At 33.2% G+C, this 19159-nt stretch overlaps 3 protein-coding genes across 3 annotated transcripts; 1 reads left to right on the forward strand and 2 right to left on the reverse strand.

Moving 5' to 3' along the window:
• Nucleotides 1–94: 94 nt before the first annotated feature.
• LOC108993899 lies at nucleotides 95–1172 on the reverse strand. Its single transcript, XM_018968955.2, has 2 exons — nucleotides 783–1172; nucleotides 95–393 (listed from the first exon to the last, which is right to left on the reverse strand). The coding sequence occupies exons 1-2, from the start codon at nucleotides 1028–1030 to the stop codon at nucleotides 273–275; spliced, it is 369 nt and encodes a 122-aa protein (XP_018824500.1). The 5' UTR covers nucleotides 1031–1172; the 3' UTR covers nucleotides 95–272.
• A 6032-nt stretch (nucleotides 1173–7204) lies between these two features.
• On the forward strand, nucleotides 7205–8628 carry LOC108993910 (probable F-box protein At4g22030). The gene has a single exon (XM_018968966.2). The coding sequence runs from the start codon at nucleotides 7266–7268 to the stop codon at nucleotides 8541–8543; it is 1278 nt and encodes a 425-aa protein (XP_018824511.1). The 5' UTR covers nucleotides 7205–7265; the 3' UTR covers nucleotides 8544–8628.
• Nucleotides 8629–15615: 6987 nt separating this feature from the next.
• Nucleotides 15616–17055, reverse strand: LOC108992045 (mitogen-activated protein kinase kinase kinase 18). Its single transcript, XM_018966495.2, has one exon. It carries the CDS (start codon nucleotides 17017–17019, stop codon nucleotides 15616–15618), a length of 1404 nt encoding a protein of 467 aa, XP_018822040.1. The 5' UTR covers nucleotides 17020–17055.
• Nucleotides 17056–19159: the final 2104 nt, after the last annotated feature.

Below are 19159 nucleotides of genomic sequence, written 5' to 3' on the forward strand. Positions count from 1 at the left end.
AAACGAGTTATAATTGTTTACCTTTTTATTGGGTTTGGAATTTCATTCACCACCTCGGGATTTCGCAAGTGTCACAGTCTACTAGAGATATGGGTGTAATAAATTTTTTAGAGAATAAATCAGGAGCAAAAGTTTTCTTACTAAAATCACACTAAAAATGATTGGCACAAAAGATTGCCAGACAACATCAGCCACACGCTTTAACGTTTTGGTGGTCTTGATCCATGCTTGTTTGTCTGTTTGTTTCTGAGCTTGCGTGAGTTATTGCCATCTTAAATGGAGCTATCATCATTGCGCTCCTGATCTTCACTTGTGTCATCTAGCTGCAAACTCTTGGAGATGAAACTCGGCACGATGAAATTTGTTATGAAGTAGAGAAAGAAAAGTGCTGCACTGTCACACAGGAAAAAGGAGAGTGAATAAGTTTCATTTAGATACAGAAACGGTTTCATCTCATCTTATGTCATCATTATAATTTTTTCAAATTATCATATAAAATATAATAAACAATTCAACTTTTTTAAATCTCAAAATAATAATAATATTAATAATTAATATTCTAATAATATTTTATTCAATTTTTAATTTTTATCTAAAACATCTCATCTTACTATCCAAATGGGACCTAAGTATACTTGAAATGTAGTGTCTATTCCCCCCCCCCCTTTCCACTGCAAATTGAAAGCAAAATTGGGTAAAATTACTGAATGTTTGGCTGATATCAACGAATGGAGTGTTTTTTGTACCTGAGGCGAGGGAATTGGAAAGTGAAAAGGACCAACCTGGTGAGGAGGAGGACGGATAAGTCACCGCCGGGTTTGGCAGGCGATGAGACACCAAGAACAAGGGAATTGGGGATGGCATATGCCCTCGGAGATGGCAGCGAAAGGTGGTTTGGTCGGAGCGGAATAAGGTCGGCAGGCTCATTGATAGAGAAGCGAAGCAATTGAGGAGTGCTCATGAGATGCTGCTTGTGTTTAAGATGTGAATGCAGGGGAATCAATGGAGTGCGGAATTGGATACACCACATTGTGGTAAAAGAGAGAATAGTAGTAGCAGTGGTGGTAGAGGTAGAACACAATAGATTTCTGCAACTTGGGAAACTTCAAGAGTTCAAATGTTCTCCATCCAATGGAGCTTTGGATAATGTTGTGTAGGATGATGGGATATTCTTGGCTATAACGGGATTTGATATCTTCACGTGAGTTTTATTTTATTTTATTTATTTATTTATTTTGTTGGGGGGTGGGGGCTGTCAACTGTCACAGCCTCACAGGCTGAAGAGAGCGAGGAATACGGGCTTGGCTTAGAAATCTGGGTTTTATATGATTCCAAATTGAAATGCTCTTTAACTGAAATGGGCTTCCGGTTGAACTCGTGACCCAATTAATAATTTTTAGGAAAAGTTGTTATCTGTTAAGGACTCGCAGAGGGCCCAACTTAGGATCGATCTTAAAATTGAAAAAAAAAAAAACTAACGAAAAAGAAAAAGAAAAACCAAAATCAAAACAGCTCTTAAAATAATAAAGATATATGGCCGGTAGAGCTATTAATTAAATACAACAGCTTGATTTGTGTATCTGGAAGATCAATCAATGCTTTTGTGATAGGAAAAAAATGCTATTAATTTAACAAATTAAAACAGACTTTTCTGTAATCATAAATCTTGAGCATATCTAATTACTTCTTTATTGCATAGATATATTAATCAATAAACTTATTCAAAAGGACATATATGCAGCTAGGCGTCTCCTCTTATTAATTAATCAATTGATGAGGATTGGAGATTCCTCTTTAAAATTTATAGATCTTAGTGTTAAACAACCAGATAAATATAAAAAGGAGTAGATCAATTTGGGACGGAATAATCCAAGTTTCATGTTGTCTTGACCGAATAGACTTCTATATAATTATATAAGGAGAAAACGTACCCACATGACTAGATAGAATTTCATGAGTTTTGTTGAAGAGATTTGCTCAAAATCGAATCCCTCTTTGAAAGTATCTGATGTATACTCTAATATGGGAGAAGATTGGGAGAAAATTCAAGAGCAAGTGGGGAGTACCCTGTGTCAAGATCTGAAGATTCAAAATGTCAAACTCTCCTCAGGTCTCGACATTCCTATATGGAGAGCTTACCAAAATGGTAAGTTTTATACTCTTTCAGCTTGACAATACACTTATGAACATAGGGACAAAGTGTCGTAGACTAAATGGATCTGACATAGATTATTGCCTAGTAAAATCTCTACTTTTATGTGGAAAGGTATGTATAAAGGTTTACCTTTCAACCAAAATATTATGAAGTTGAATATATCTATGGCCTCTAAATGTGAATGTTGTAACGTGACTGCTTGTGAATCATTCAATCATTCGCTTCTAATGGGAGAGATGCCTACCTATGTCTGAAATTTTTTTGAATATACTTTGGGTCTGAAATTTGGGCCAAACCTTACATTGGGGGGGGGGGGTGGAATTCAACAATGGTAATCCAGATCAATGGCTCAAGCGATATCTCATATCAATGTTGTGATTGGTATTCTCCCTTTTTTAATCAACTAGTTTATGTGGCTATACAAATATAAGGCTTGGAAGGAGGGGTTTGCTGAAACTGGGGATCAGTTTCAAGTGTGCTATAAGATCAAAAGCTTTCTAGCTTAACTTATACACACTAAAATGAATAAACCATTCATCAAGTGTTTAGATGGTGCAATTTTACAACAACTAGGCCTAAGAGCAATACCTGTCAAGAAAATTAAAAATTCAGATTTTAAATAGATGCATCATACACAGGATTTTGTTAAGCTTAACGTTGATGGGAGTAGCTTTGGAAATCCTGAAAGAAGCAAAGGTGGAGGAATCCTAAGAGATGTGGAGGGTCACATGATATTTGTTTTATCAGATATTATGGTATAAGCTCTAATAATATTGTTGAGATCCGAGTCCTCTCGGATGGTCTTAGGGCAGGTTTGGGGGTGAGATGAGACACAAAATTCTCATCTCATTTCATCTCATCATTACACATTTTTTAAATCCCCATACAAAATATAATAAACAATTCAAGTTTTTCAAATCCCAATACAATAACAATACCAAAATATAATATTTTAAACACTAAAACAAACACACAAAATTCTCATCTCATCTCACCCTCCAAACCTCCCCTTAGTTTCTGTGCACAGATGAATATAACTCACATATAAGTTGAAACTGATTCTATACCTGTGGTTAATTGGTGGGCAAGTCCCTTGGAGGAGTCAGACGTATTGGAATGAAGCAAAATTGAAGGCTCGCTTGATGGTAGTAAAGATCTACCATTCATTTAGGGAAACGAATCACGTTGTACATAGATTAGCCAAGCTAGATACTAGTGGAAAAGAGACGTTCTTTGAGAATAAAAATAGCCTTCCAAAAGACATTATGGGGGCCATTTGAATGGATCAAGTTGGTTTACACGTGATTCGGCGAAGATAAAAAGTTTTATACAATTTTGTTTAGCTTTAGAGGTTTTATTAAGGTATGTAGTTTGTTTTGTTATGATTTATATGCTTATCGACCTCGTTTATTTTCACAACTCATTTCAACTCATCTCATCTTATTTCATCTGATCATTACAACTTTTTCAAATTTCCATACAAAATAAAATAAACAATTCAACTTTTTTAAATCTAAAAACAAAAATAATATTAAAAAATATATTCTAACAAAATTTTATTCAACTTTTAACTTTAATCTCAATTCATCTCATCTCATCTGCAAAAACAAATGAGGCTAATTTACACGTAATTCGACGAAGATAACAAGTTTTGCACAGGTTTGTTTAGCTTTAGTGGTTTTATTAAGGTATGTAGTCTATTTTGTTATGATTTATTTGCTTATCTTAGATAGGTTTGGCAAGTGGAATGAGATACAAAATTCTCATCTCATTTTATCTCATCATTACAATTTTTTTAAATTTCCACACAAAATATAATAAACAATTCAACTTTTTCAAATCCTAAAATAATAATAATATTAAAAAATAAATATTTTAAACTTTTATATAAAACAAAAAATTATCATCTTATATAATGTTTAGTTGGTTTTATATTTTATTTTGATGTTTGGGTTTGGTTTTTATGAGCATGTATGATTCTTAGGTGTCTGAATGTAACACGGTATTTCTTCACCATAAATAAAAGTTATCAATAAAATTAAAGTACGATTCTCTTCTTAAAAATAAAAAATATATATTATAAATAAAAGTTATTAATAAAATTAAGATACGGTTCTCTTCTCAAAAATAAAGAAAAGAAAATAAGAATAAGTCGTACCATTGACCACAAGAAAGTAATTATCATGGTTTTCATATGGACCCAAAGCTCAATATGCATGGCATAGAATCCAAAGTAATAACACCTTTCCATTAATCAACGTCAACAGTCAACAGTCAACGCACCGTATATGGGGTGTGCACTGTGGACTATAAAATTATAAAAAACTGCTAAAGACATTGACTGTGCCTCGTGAGACTCAAAAGCAAGCGCGTTAAGAGCATTGGCTTCTATTATCAAGTTTAAAATTTAAAAATTAAGATTTTAGTTAAAATCAAAGTCATTGAAGATATTAATTTATTTTTAATTATTTATTTTTAAAATTAAAATAATAATATAATATTAATTATTTTGATAATAATTTTTTATATTTTATAAATACACTCTATATATTAATTAATAATTTAATTTTTACTTAAAATTATTATTTCTCAACTATTTTTTATATCAACCTAATTATCCAGCATAATATAGCCTTGTTTACAAAAAATGCTTTTTAGAAAATCTGGACATAATATAATTTTGTTTATTAATAAAAGTTTTAAAAATAATTTAATAAAACCTTGTTGATTATTTGTGAATAAAATATAGATTTGATGGGTGAATAGTAACTTTACAATTTTGGAAATTTCTTTAGAGTTACAGTAGCTCAAAGTCTACGCTAAAGGTTTTTAGTTAGTCCAATGTAGGTTATTTATACAAAATTTAACTATATTTTAGATTTTACTAATATTTGACTAGTCCATTACTAGTACTCTAAGACTACCGTAAATTATTGTTGGCATGGCATGCTTTACGTGAAGATGTGTGATGTGTCGTTTGGTTCACGAGAGGTAGGTATGTACGTAAATGTTACTTGAGTGGCGCTAGAGCCACAGCTCCCAGCTACCGCTGGGAGCTACCGTTAATGATATTGTGAGTTTTATTTTTTTTTTATTTTTTTTTATGTATTTTTTAATACATTTAAATATTTTTAAAAAAATAAAAAAATTCATAATATTATTAAAAAGTACTTACTTAATCATTAAGTAAAAAATAATAATAAAAAAAAATAGAGCGGTAAAAACCATTGGTAAAACTCATTGGTAAGAGTAGTATTATTCAATGTTACTTCAGTAGCTCTTGAGTATTATGGCTCGTTTGAAGAATGAGATGAGATGAAAATTTTATAAATTGTAATAAGATAATTTTATAAGTATATTTTCTCTTTGTAAATAGTAGTGAGATAATTTAAGTTTGGATTCAGATATGAGATGAGATGGTTTTAGATGAAAGTTGAAAAAATATTATTTTTTAATATTATTATTATTATGAGATTTGAAAATATTAAATTGAGATTTGAAAAAATTATTTATTCTATTTTGTGAAATGAAAATAGCTTGGATATCAAAATCATCTCAACTGAAAATTTTTATTTCAAAATTTTTGAAATGAGATCTATTTCTGAACAAGCCCAATTCACTACTACCTGCTAGTACTACTAGATCAGCTAGCTTTCAAAATAGATCCATTTCTACATGAATTAAGGTAATTATCTACAACGAAATTTTATTAATTTATCAATTATATCACGTGAAAAAATTCACTCAAATGCAAAAAAAAAAAAAAAAAAAAAAAAGAGTCAAAATTAGATATTATTTTTGCACCCACATTTTGATATGATCGCTCTTGGGGCGAAGACAAATATTAATTTGGAGCTAAGCAATCTGCCGATCGAAGCTGTGAAATTAGAAAATAAAGCATTTTAATCATGATTTCATATTTTTCAATTTAATTTTGAGTGATAATTTTTTTTTAAAGAAGCAATATATATATAATATATAAGTACGAAAATGCATGGTACTCTAACAATCCCATGATGATCATCATATGAAGAATCTTACATATTATACACATACATGCATGCAGTCCCTACGAGTACGTGAGATCATTTATACGTACGTACAAATTTCATTGTCAACACCACCGGCCATTGAAATTTACAGTCCAGTTAATTGTGATGTATTAATAATATTCCACTATCTGTTCAAGCCCACGACAAGCACGTACAAGATTAATTGGAGTATTCACATTATAACTCACAATAAATTAAATCTCGATATAATTGCATGCATGATGAATTTGGAGAACTCTCTTTTATGATCTTTAACAACCCTAGCTCGTTCGTTAGACAATATCGTACTTACCACGCATGACTAATAATATTATTTGGTAGGACAATGTTGACTTTTGTGAAATTATATATTCTTATTCTAAAAGTCTAAAATTACAGAAGTAGATATATATATATATATATTTAATATTTATTTGTTTTACATTCTTAACAGTACTCAACGAAGATAATATCCACACCATAAGGCCGATTGCATACGATTCACGACGTTACATTACTATACAAATCAAATTTAATAACTATTCGATCCCCGAGATCAGTCACCAAAGTAAAAATTAACGCATGCAAGATCTAGTAATATTAGGTATAAGTTTTAAATAGATAAATTTTATATAGATTTTTTTATAAAAAAGTAAATTTCACTTTTTTTTTTAAAAAAAAAAAAAGAAGATTTTTATTTTTAAGTGAAGTCCATTTTTTTACGAAAAGTACTGTGCGAATATTAGGTATTAGGAATCGTACAAATAGAATATCCAAAATGAAACGAAGTCCGCAGAAACAATAAAAAGAAAACACTTTAGAAGTCAAAAGTAAGAATATTGTTTGTTAAAATAGAGACAGGTCGGAGAATTGGTCCAACGTAGCTATAGTATTATTAACCCATTCGAGACGTCAAAGAAGACCCGGCATCACTACTCCATTTCAGATTTCCTTCTGCCTGATCTCCTCTATATATATCTTAATTAGAATTCACCCATTTCACTGCAAGGCTTGTGAATCCTAACCAGGCAATCAGGACGCTAATTAAGACGTTTCTGTTCATATAATAGCAAGTGTTCATGGCTACTCTTCAAGCTGCTTCCTTTTGTTCTTCTTCTTCTTCTTCTTCCTCCAGAAAAATCAAAGCCACTCTAAATGCTTCAAAAATCCAATCATCTGATCATCTTTCTTTTCCTAGGGTTATTTTCGATGAGTTGAATCGACGTAATGGGCTGCAAACCTTTCAGCCAACTTCAACCCATACAGAAATGAACCCTAATATTGGAAGTGCTAATATAAGAAATGGCGAAGCAATTTCCAGCTCAAAGGCAATGCAAGAGCTCTACACGATCATGGGAATTGTAGCAGATAGAACAGAAATGCACAAGAATATAGGAGCTCAGAGAGATAACTGGAATCGTCTTCTGCTAAATTCTGTCAACGGAATGACACTCACGGGAGCAACAATGGCTGGACTTGCCTCTGTCAGTGGAGCTGGAGCACCCATTTTGGCTCTAAAGCTCTCTGCCAGCGTTCTCTTTCTCGCAGCCACTGGTATTCTGCTGGTGATGAATAAAATCCAGCCATCCCAGCTTGCGGAAGAACAAAGAAATGCTTCAAGACTATTTAAGCAGCTTCACGAGGAAATCAAAATTACTCTGGCTCTTCAAAACTTCACTGCCAACGATGTAAAGGATGTGACGGAGAAGGTCTTGGCACTGGATAAGGCATACCCACTCCCCTTGCTCGGGGCAATGCTGGATAAATTTCCAGCAAACGTAGAGCCAGCTGTGTGGTGGCCACATCATTTGAAGTCTCAACCAGAAAGTGGCCGGAGGGTAGAGAGAAATGGGTGGAACGAAAATCTAGAAAAAGAAATGCGGGGGGTTCTGGGGGTTTTGAAGAGAAAAGATGGAGCAGAATATGTGAAGCTAAGTAAAGTAGTACTGAAAGTTAATAAAGTTCTCGCAGTGTGTGGCCCTTTATTTACTGGTTTGGCTGCGGTTGGGTCATTATGTGTGGGATTGCCATTCTGTGGCTCGTGGGCAGCAGTGTTTGGAGCTATGGCAACTGTAGTTAACAGTATGGAGCATGGGGGCCAAGTGGGGATGGTGTTTGAGATGTATAGGGACTCGGCCGGCTTTTTCAGTCTTATGGAAGAGAGCATAGCATCAAATTTGATGGAAAGAGAGGCTGATAAGAGGGAAAATGGAGAATTGTTTGAACTTAAAACGGCTCTTCTTCTTGGGAGGAGCTTGTCAGAGCTCAGAGACCTCGCAAATTGCCGTAGTACTACTTCATCTAATTTATCTAGTACTTCACGGGACGAAGAAGAATTTGCAAGCAAACTCTTCTGAGTTTTGATCTCTTATCAGTAAAGTTTTCACAAATGAAATGAGTTAAAATAAAAATTGAAAGTTAAATAAAAAATTATTAGAATATTTTTTTTTAATATTATCTTTAATTAAAAATTTAAAAATTTAAAAAAGTTGAATTATTTATTTTATTTTATGTAAGAATTTAAAAGAATTGTAATAATTAGATGAGATGAAATGAGTTGAGAATAATTATAAAAATAAACGAGAAAAATGATCTTGAAATAGTTGTGTACCTAATTTGTAGCATAACATGATTTTTAAAGAAAAATGATAGACCCGCTAAGAAAGTCTACTGATTATTTGTATCAAAATGTTTTTTTAGCATTTGTGTTTGTTTATTTTTAGTATTGTATTTTTTATTTTTATTTTGTATTTTCTTAAATACACAAAAAAATGCTTTTAAAAAAAATAAATAAAAAACAAAAGACTACTTTAACACTATGTGTACAAAGTGTCGGTAACAATTATGTTTTGAATATCGTTTCAGTGATTGTTTTGGTAAAGGCATTAGAATGAAATATTTCGATACTGATACTATTTCAGGATAGTCTATATATAATAAATTAATTATATATGTATAAATTATATTTCAAAATAACATTATTAATGCAAGTCTTAAAAAGTTAAAACATATATTTATAAAACTCAATAATACTTTTAAGTTCTCAATCCAACTATTTAAAAAATTAATTACTCATTTTCATCATGAAAATGGAAGTGAGATTTGATTTTTAGTTTTCCAAAAAAAATAATTAAAAAAAAGTTACGAAAATAGTTTTTAGATATGAGAATTGGACTGAAAACAATGAAAAAGTCATAATTTTTAACATTAATTACAAAAAGAAAAAAAAAATTGATCGATATATCAAAACAGGCCGATACACAAAAAATTGGTTGATATTGACTGAAATGTACTGGTATGGCCGATATTTGATTCGGTATAAAATATATATTTTTTTTATGTCAATCACTATCTTATACAATAAATATCAGCCGTATTAACTGGTACGATACGAAATTTAAAATCTTAGTCGATACATTTTGAAAACATCAATAGGAGTTGGTGGATCTTGACCTAAATAGTGATCCGGTCGAGCTCATATTTCACATGCATAATTTATAAAAGATATATTTTTTCCAATCTCGTGAACCGCATGCATGCATGCACTCTAGCTCTGATCTGGTTGCGAGTAAAATCAACGTATTAGTCATTGAAAAAAAACAGTAATTTATCGGATCTCGTCAAACTCAAACGGCATACATACATACATGTTTATATTTTATAGCGAAAAATACTTTAACTATTAAAAAAAAGTCGCAAAAATAAACTTATAAAGTAAAACTTACCTATAATATTTCGTTCTCAATCACATATATACAAAGGTCCAGACAGGCGCGAAAGGTTTAGAATTACTAATTAAATCCCCATGAAAATCGAGAATCAAACATAAAAGAAAAGATTAAAACAAAAAAAAAAAAAGCAAATGTTGTTTAATTTGCATGAAAACTAATAGTAATGTCGATATGAGATGAAATAAAATATTTTTATTATTCAAACTAAACTAAAGAGATCAGGTCGTTATCGGCCAATTTCACACCTCATTATTTGAAAAATCATGCCAAAGATAGAATATTACATGAGAAGCCAAAAAAATATTATACAAGAAAATTAATACGAAAATTGACGACAAAAATATAAAAAATATACACATACAACAATTTTATAACTTTTTATACGATTTTATTTTAAATGAGATATATTTTTATAAAATAATATATTTTTATAAATAAAAAAATACTCTTAATCTAAAACATAATTATAAAAAGAATTTTACATGTACGTCCCTTCCTCCAATATATATATATATTACTCACCCAGGTAGCCACAAAATACCACAGAGCTGCTTCTACGCCAAAACGAAATGGTAGCCATCTTTAGTTTAGGGCCGGGCCGTTGCTTCAAAAGTCTCCGAACGTACGCCGAATTTTGGCCTCGTCTTCTCAACAAGAAAAACGAATATTTATAATTATTTATAATAAAAATAGATTTATTTTAATTAAAAATAATCATTTCATTATAAATAGCTGATCACAAATAAATAATTTTATTATAATATATTTTGCTCGACTAGTGATTAAAATAATAAGTGCTGCCCAGCAGTAACCGTTGAGCATGTCCAAGATAAAATTTTATTTTTTAATAATTCTTATTCATATATTTTTTTAGTATTTTTAAACATTTTTAAAAAAATATAAAAAAAATACCAATACACTAATAATCACTTTCTTAATCAATAAATAAATAAATATAAATAAATAAATAAATATATAAACGATCAAAATAAAGAGACAAAATAAAATGTCATAGTAGCATTATTCTAAAATAATCGAAACACAAAAACGATGCAACCTACATTTGATCTCAATATAAGTTGGATCAGATTTCTAAAATGAGGCCCATTCTACCTTTATCATCACAAGTATATTAAAATGGAATTTTTTTTAAAAATATTTTAACAATAAAAAGATTCTATAAAAATAAACTCATAAATTAATATGATAAGTTAGATTATAAAGATAATTTTATTATAAAATAGATCTAATGTACTGCATTAAACCATGTCAATTTATATGTATTTTTATAAAATCTTTTTGTACCTCTTAAAACATTATAATGATGACTTTGGTATCTTAGTACCAAAACAACTGAAAATTCTTTTAAGGTAAACAACTCATAACTTGAAGAGTCCGAAACAGCCACAAATTGCTTAGACCCCCCTATTCATTATGCATTATACATGTATGAACATATAGGCTCCAAAGAAAAATGATGTTTTTCATTTTTGCTTTAGTATAGGGTGTTTTAATTAGGCATGTGCATAAAAGGCCCTGGGCCGATCCGTCCACAAGATCTGACATGGGCCCACCCGACAAAAGTCAGGTTTATCAGATCTAGTCCACCAACGGGTTTGCTACACCCCAATATCAGTTGAAACCAATCACTGAATAAATCGTTTTGAACCAAGTTCTTCTCCTTAAACCCTAGCCACCTCCCTGTTCGTCATCGCCGTCCTTTATTCTATCTATTTCTCTCTTCCTTTACAAGGAGCTCGATCAGTTGAGGAAAGAGGATGTGTTCATCGAGATCAATAAGATGCACAAGAATGTCACACTTTAGGAGTCAACTGGTTCGTGAAGATGGAAGCAGCTGAGTTAGGGTTGTATCTTTGACTGTGAGATTGGGCCATTGGGCCTGGCTTGTGTCAAGTTACGAGTTGGGTCAATATTAAGTGTCAAGTCTGCAAGGGTCATGGGCCAGATAGCCAGCCCGTGAAGTAGTCCAGTCCATTAGACGTTTGTTTAGTATTTTGTTATTTGTTTTGTCGCATTGTGAATTTCCGGAAGAGGAATCCAAGTGTGGCATTCCTTGTGTCACGAGGCCCAGTCTGTACGAAGGAAATGTTAAGGAAGATTTTATGACAATTCAGTTATCAAATTTTTCCCTTTTCTTCTCTCTGTTTCTCTGGAGGCTATCACTCTTGAAGTGAGCTTTTTCCATTTTCATCAAGCATTCCCACCATCATTTACAGAAAACCATTAAATATTACTCTAGCTATTACAAAGGTGTTACAAAGAAGCTCCAAGCCAGTGTGTCCCTCTATTTAATGCGTTTACCCCAAAACTGAAAAATGAAAAAAATGCGTTTTGATGGTCTTTTTTTGTTCTTCTAAAAATAGGATTTCAGTATCTTGGATTAGTGGGTTTGTGTCGGATTAGTAAATGCTGGTGTTCCTCTTTTTTTTTTTTTTTTTCTTTTTTTTTGTACTTATTTGCGTTTTGGGTCGATTTTTGTTTTTTTTTTGTTCTTCGTTTTATTTAAGGATCGATTTGTTTTAAATTTGTTGCCATTTGACGTGTGCGTTTTGCTTCCGTTACGAGCTTCATTGAATGACTGGTTTTAACATCCTTGAATATGAATATGCTTTCGAGGGATGATTGTGTTTAGTTTCAAATCAATTTGAGTCTGGGAAGTGTAAGACTGCGTTTGATTGCAAGATTTTGCTGAATTCAGTTTAATTTTAAATTGAATCTAATATCCAAATATCAAACTCTCAAATTACTAAATTTATTTTAATTCAAAATCTCCTTACAGATGTGACTACAACCTTTTTCAATTTAACATATCTTTATACGTAAGACTCACAACCTTTTTTAACTTCTTATAAAAAGTACATAACTTATCTTAACATACAAACACACTCTAAATTAAGTTTAGATGGATCCCACATAACTCCTTATACTACTCAACTCATTATTATTCATATAGAACTGAACTTAGCTCAACATCCTAAGACACCTAAATTACCTAAAATAGAACTGAACTTAGCTCAACATCCTAAGACACCTAAATTACCATTTAGGTGTTCATTTCTTAAGAAAGTCCAAAAAAGAGTTATTTGAACATCGGATTGAAAATGTGTGGACTGAACCCGAAATTGGTCACCAGAGCGTGATCAATGATGGTTTCACCTTGTAGCTTATCCACACTTTGTAGTTGAAAATAATAATTTGGGTGAGAACTGAGAAGAGATCACAGTAGACTAGTAAAGTCTAAATTTTATACAAGAGTCCCATGCTCGATCTGTAACTCTTAAGAGGCAGTAAACTGGGCAAACCCCATACATTCATGTGTCTATCATTGAATGACCTACACCTTCTTGTCTTTGCCATTTATATGAATTGTCTAAGTGCGTAATTATTCTCAATTTTCCGTCTGTAGGTATTTTTGTCAATTTGATGTACCAAGTATATTTCAATCTAGGCCACAGTTTTTTGGATGTTTTAGACTTAAAAATGGATGATGGTACTCAAGAGCAGATTTTCATTTTCATTTCCAATGTAAATCTCATTAGTTCTATGTAAGATACATTATGTAAAGTAGGAGCTGCTGGCCACTGATTCTGTAGAGGCATTTCCCATGAAGTGTCTGTCATTTTTTATTCTTGAATCTAGAATCCCTCAGGAAGATTGGTTTTTGTATGTGATAGTTTGACAGCCGGATTCATATTGGTACTGGTCTGTAAAATGCATATCACAGTTAGAAATTTGCACCAATTGCATTGAATCTCTGTTCAGTCATACTGATGAGCTGCATGTGCTAGAAGTAGATCTCACAAGTTCTTTAAGACAATTGCCATAGCTGGAATTTCAGAGGTGATTATTTTTGTTGTATTGAAAAATAGGATATCTTTAGGCTTCATTGACATTAGCAGAACATCGGCACACTGCACAACTCTTACAAGTCTTATAGCTTTGCAGGGAGTGTCATTTTCCAGGGAACTTACTGATGAGGAAGCCAAGCCTTTTGTTTCACTTACAAGTCCATTTTTTTATTTTTTATTTTTATTTTTTCAATTATTGATCATCCCTGTAAAAGTCTTGATATTGTGAAGTGCTGCTCTTAAGTTGGAAAAAGTATGAGAAACAGTTTACAACTTATGCAAGTTCTTGTATATTTATAATTTAGAAGTGGAGTTAATAAATAGTTTTTGTATATATTTTTTTGACAAGTAGTAAGTAGTTTTTGTACATATCTAACCTCTATTATGTTCAAAAGATCAAAGTATATAGAATTCTGGAATGTAGAGATAGGTGAAAAAAAGAAAAAAAAAACCCGACCCAACCCTGATCATTCGGACCGGTTTGGCGCCCTTTTGTGATCGGTTCAGGTTGGCACCAGACCTGGTGGTTGCTAATCGGGTTGCAGGCCTAGTTTTGATCGTATACTGATCCATTTCACATAGGGTGATGAGTCCATAACTAATAAGCCGGGTGTCGTCTCCCTAGTTTAACTTCTGCCAGCTTCTTGCTGGATAGGCCAGGGCAAAGTCAACTCACCAACCCAACAGAATAAAGTCAGCCAACCTCGATCGCTTCTTACCCACGTACATAGGACAATGCTACTATGTCACCTTTTTTTTTTTTTTTTTTTTAAATATTTTGTAAATATATTTAAATATTTAAAAAAAATATCAATTTATTAATAATTATTTTCTTAATCATTAAAAATAAATAAACAAAATACACAAGCGTCAAAATGAAGAGCAAAATCATAGGACAAAGTAGTATTTTATATATAACATAATACTGAGCTCCCACTTACCTCCCCAAAGTCTCCTGTTTCGCATGGGAAGTTTCTTTAGTTGAATGGAGAGAAGTTGATCTGTTAATTAAATTGACTTGGTTCAAAGTCTAGCATTTCAGATTGGAATAAATTGACTTGGTTCAATTGACTTGGTTCAAAGTCTAGCATTTCAGATTATAATGTTCACTCACACAGACTCTAGTCTCCGGCCTTCTACGCTCGCCATCGCTTCGGTTGCAAGAGACAAATGATTAGACTAGGTTCAGAGTTTTACCATTTAAAAAAAAAAACAAACAAAACTAAACAATGAAGAGAGAATTTCTTGTTGGGCAGATGAGATCTATATATAACACTCTACATGTAAAAAGAATAGATTTATGTTGGAGAGATGCTTACAAACTACTCTCCATAAAAGCGATCGAGGAGACAGCTGGTTTTACATTTTTTATGTATTTAACAGTACCATTCATGCATGCGCGCATTTTCTGGTTCATTTGGCCATTCTGAGTCTTTAGACTTAGTTCAATCCGCTATTGTTAATGGTGGGAATGGTCAATGCCTTCACTGTGAATTAGGAAGCCATGAATTTAAGTGACTTCTTCTTGATTCCAATACATGATCTGGTCTCGCTAAGTACTCATTATGCCACCAAGGGATTGTGGCAGCCGCACTTTGAGAGGTGATCTCTTGCTGCTACCAACTTGTATATATGTGAGGTTACTCTAAAAAAAAAAAAGTGAGAAATTCGTGATTGTGGATCTGGTTACATAATGACCCACAAAAAGACGGATTCGTGAAAGGGTCAGGAACCCAACATTGACCTCTTAAATTTTCTATCTAAAGTCTCTTCTGCACAGATACATGGACAAATCGCAAAAACAGAAATTGACCCGCTAGAGGACTCGCTCAAAGTCGGTCCCTAGCTCGTGCCACCAGAGGTCCAGAGGAGAGATTGTAGAGCAAGTATGTTTGCAGAAACAAGATAAGATTGCATTGAATGGGTTTAGGATTCAAATGAGATAATAATTGAGTTGGAAGTATACAAAAATTCTCATTTTCAGTTTCGGACTTTGGAATTTTCAATACAATATCATCCTTAACAATCTCGCATCCCGGAACAGAGCCTCTCCTAATACTAATAATACTGCTAATAGTACTTATACTGCCAAAAAAATACTCTAATTGAGTACCTAGACCCATGACAAATGCTGTTCCAACTGAATCTTCATTTTCCAAGAACATGTCCAATTGGGCTGAGAACTTCTCATTTTCCTCTATGCCGTTGCTTCTCACCGTGACCCAATCTTCATCCCAACTCCAGTTGGGCACACATGAAACTGATGGCACTGTCCCTCCAATCAACCCCTTGATCCTTTCAGCTGGAGAATTGGACGAAGTACCTTCATGGGACTGATTCCTTGGACATTCCAATACTTCCAATGAATCCCAAAAACCATGTTCCAATACACTACTCGGAGATACCGCAGTGAACTGCTTAGCTTCCATAGTATGAGAATCGATTTCTGTAAGAAATGGATGCCCAAGAAGCCCCTCAGCTGTCCATCGCTCCCTTGGATCTCTCCTCAAACACTTGGTCAAAAAGTCCTTTGCATTCTCTGAAAAACACCTTGGAAGCTCCGGCACATCATCGGAAAATCCAATCCTGTAGAGAGCTGACACCGGGTCATTCATCTCCGGCCAAGGGGTACTACCAGTAGCCATTTCAATGATCATGCATCCAAGAGCCCATATGTCAGCTGGAAAGCCCTGCTCTTCTCCTCGCGCCACTTCCGGGGCCATGAACATTGGTGTACCGCAAATTGGTGAGATGGCAGGATCTCCATTGCCAGCAACGTTTCCGACCAATTTAGCGCAGCCCAAGTCAGCAATTTTGGAAGCGTCTTTGCCTATCAGGATGTTCTGGCTCTTTATATCACAATGTACCAACCCGAATGCATGAAGATATTCCAAGCCTTGCAAAATTTGCTTAGTGTACGCTCTGATCAAAGCCTCGTCTAGCCGGCCGCCTAGGTGCCTTTGAATTGCATCGGAAAGCGTGCCACCAGGTACGTACTCCATGCAAAGATTGTACATAGGCTTGTTACCATCGTATGAAATATCAAAGCCCTTGTACTTAACTATGTGAGGACAGCTTAGTTGAGAGAGAAAACGCTGTTCTCTCTGCAAGAACGTGGAGCGAGAGAGCTCGGTGGACTTGACCGCAAAGAGCTCGCCCGACTGGACGACAGTGGCCAGAGATACGGTGGCGGTGGAGCCGCACCCTATGATTGGCCCTCTAATCCACTCCATGTAAAGAGAGCACAAAGGGATAGTAGAGAGAGAGAGAGAGAGATGAAGAAATATAGGTTTTGTAAATGGCCGGTTTGGTGGGGTTTATGCAAATGGGAAGGCTATGGTTCAAATTTATAAGTGATTTTTGTCTCTTCGGCTTTGGTATGAACACAAAAAGATAAAAATAAAAATAAAAATAAAACGCTTTCTCGTAGACTTGGTAGTTGGCCAATGTAAATTAATCATGTAACTGCAACTTTTATTTTTCCAGCAGAAATGATAAATGTCCTGAAAATGTCTTGAATATGTGTTTCGAAATTTTTTATTATTATTTTTTATTTAGTAATTAAAGAAGCATTTTTAACGATGTTATAAATTTTTTATTTCTTTTATAAATATTTATGATAATTAAAAAATATATAAAAAATAAAAATAAAAAAATATTTTTTACCTATTCGGTGGACTTTCAGGCTACACTGCTCTTTTTCCAGTTTCTTTATTTCGAAGATTGAAGATTCTGTGAAGGAGAGTGGGAGAGTATACCACGTGGCAAAAGGAGGAGGGATATGACAGCCTTTGCCGTCTTCGAATAAAGCCATCCCACATGGTTACACGCGAGAATGTGCATAGATTGCGCAGTTTGGTGGGATATTACCAAGAATATTAAATCATATTTACCAGATAAGTGACTTTGCGGCGGCTGAAGCCAATACTAAGTACAACTGGCGGCTTTTCAAATTGGGCAATCATCCAGACAAACGAGCGGAATTTATATAAATAAATACATGAATTAATGTAATTTGTGAGTCACTGAAATACTTAATTTTAAATTTTAAATTTTTGTGATAATGCTACGTAAAATTATCATTTATTTTAAAATTTTAAACTAATAAAAATATTTAGATTTTATTATTTAGATTGATATGATCTTAACAAGATTCACTTTAACATTCATCTCATCATGTATAATGTGTTAAAATGAATAAAAAAGCAAACACACTGATCACTTCAGTCAGAGAGCACAATATAAAATTTAAAAGATGATTGTTATGTATCAGTTACTATTTATAATTACATTTCATATTTATAATTTTATTTTTTATAGAGTGTCAAGATATTTTTTTATAAGATGTGGAGTGTGGAATAATAAATAATAATTGAAAGGTCGAACCCAGATGCATGTTCAAAGTGAAATGTTAATGTAACCTTCAGGTACAAATTTAAACTGATCTACATGATTAGAACCTCCCTGTTATTACCTGATGGATGATGTTTACTTTGTGAGTCAAAGTCTAAATAAAGCATTGCTCTTCTTAATTTTATAACAATGAGAAACCAAGAAAACTTAGCCCAAAACTTTTCAATGTGAAATTGGAGGAATATTGGTTTGTAGAATTTGGGATAAGCGCGTATTAGGTAGACGGAATGGAATCTATATATATGAAAGATCCAAGAGCTGCATGTTTTGCCTCTTCGTGGAAGTAATTGAAGCAAAAGCTAAGCACAAAGAGTTAAGACCATGAACAGAAAGTAAAGGCTTCTGAATATGTTTACAAAGTAGTCTACAAAAAGTAAGCTTTGCATTAGATCAATGCGCTCACGGCGGTCGCGTCCAACCGAATACCAAATGTGAAAAGCCTGGTTTTCTGCCCTTCCTTCCACACTCACAATAATTAGTAAGGTCAATTAAAGAACTAATTAAGGGAATTTATTTTATAAATTTATGTAAATTTGACAATAATATTGTAAACTTTTTTTTTTTATTATTATTATAACAAGGCCCTGTAAAAATTGATGTCTGTTGAGTAACTTCCACCTGATTAATGTCGGCGAACATGTCAGTTAATGTGGCTGTGCCCGACACCAGTTACTTATAACAGCTATACGTACCATGCTGGACAAACAGCAAACAGCTGGCCAAGCAGAAAATGTTAAACTGCTCAGTTACGGCCTACTGGCCGGTCTCGTAATGCATCCAAGCTATGATCCTTGGCATTTCCATCTTCATCACACTCTCGATGCAATGCACTACACTCATTCACAATGCCCATGTACAGACACATATATCAAACAAAAAAACCTCGAGCCGTTCTTCATGAGTACTAAGATGCTCGAGACTCGGGAGGACAAATGTCATATTAATACACGACCCTCTTAA

The sequence above is a fragment of the Juglans regia genome, chromosome 9 (genome assembly GCF_001411555.2).
Source record: "Juglans regia cultivar Chandler chromosome 9, Walnut 2.0, whole genome shotgun sequence".
Lineage (NCBI taxonomy): Eukaryota > Viridiplantae > Streptophyta > Magnoliopsida > Fagales > Juglandaceae > Juglans > Juglans regia.

What these genes read in the sequence shown, in the direction of transcription:
- LOC108993899 (XM_018968955.2), bottom strand. Translation starts at nt 1,030, where the DNA reads ATGTGGTGTATCCAATTCCGCACTCCATTGATTCCCCTGCATTCACAT. An exon ending in TCCGTCCTCCTCCTCACCAG is followed by an intron (nt 394 to 782) that starts GTTGGTCCTTTT and finishes CCTGTGTGACAG; the next exon opens with TGCAGCACTTTTCTTTCTCT.
- LOC108993910 (XM_018968966.2), top strand. Translation starts at nt 7,266, where the DNA reads ATGGCTACTCTTCAAGCTGCTTCCTTTTGTTCTTCTTCTTCTTCTTCT.
- LOC108992045 (XM_018966495.2), bottom strand. Translation starts at nt 17,019, where the DNA reads ATGGAGTGGATTAGAGGGCCAATCATAGGGTGCGGCTCCACCGCCACC.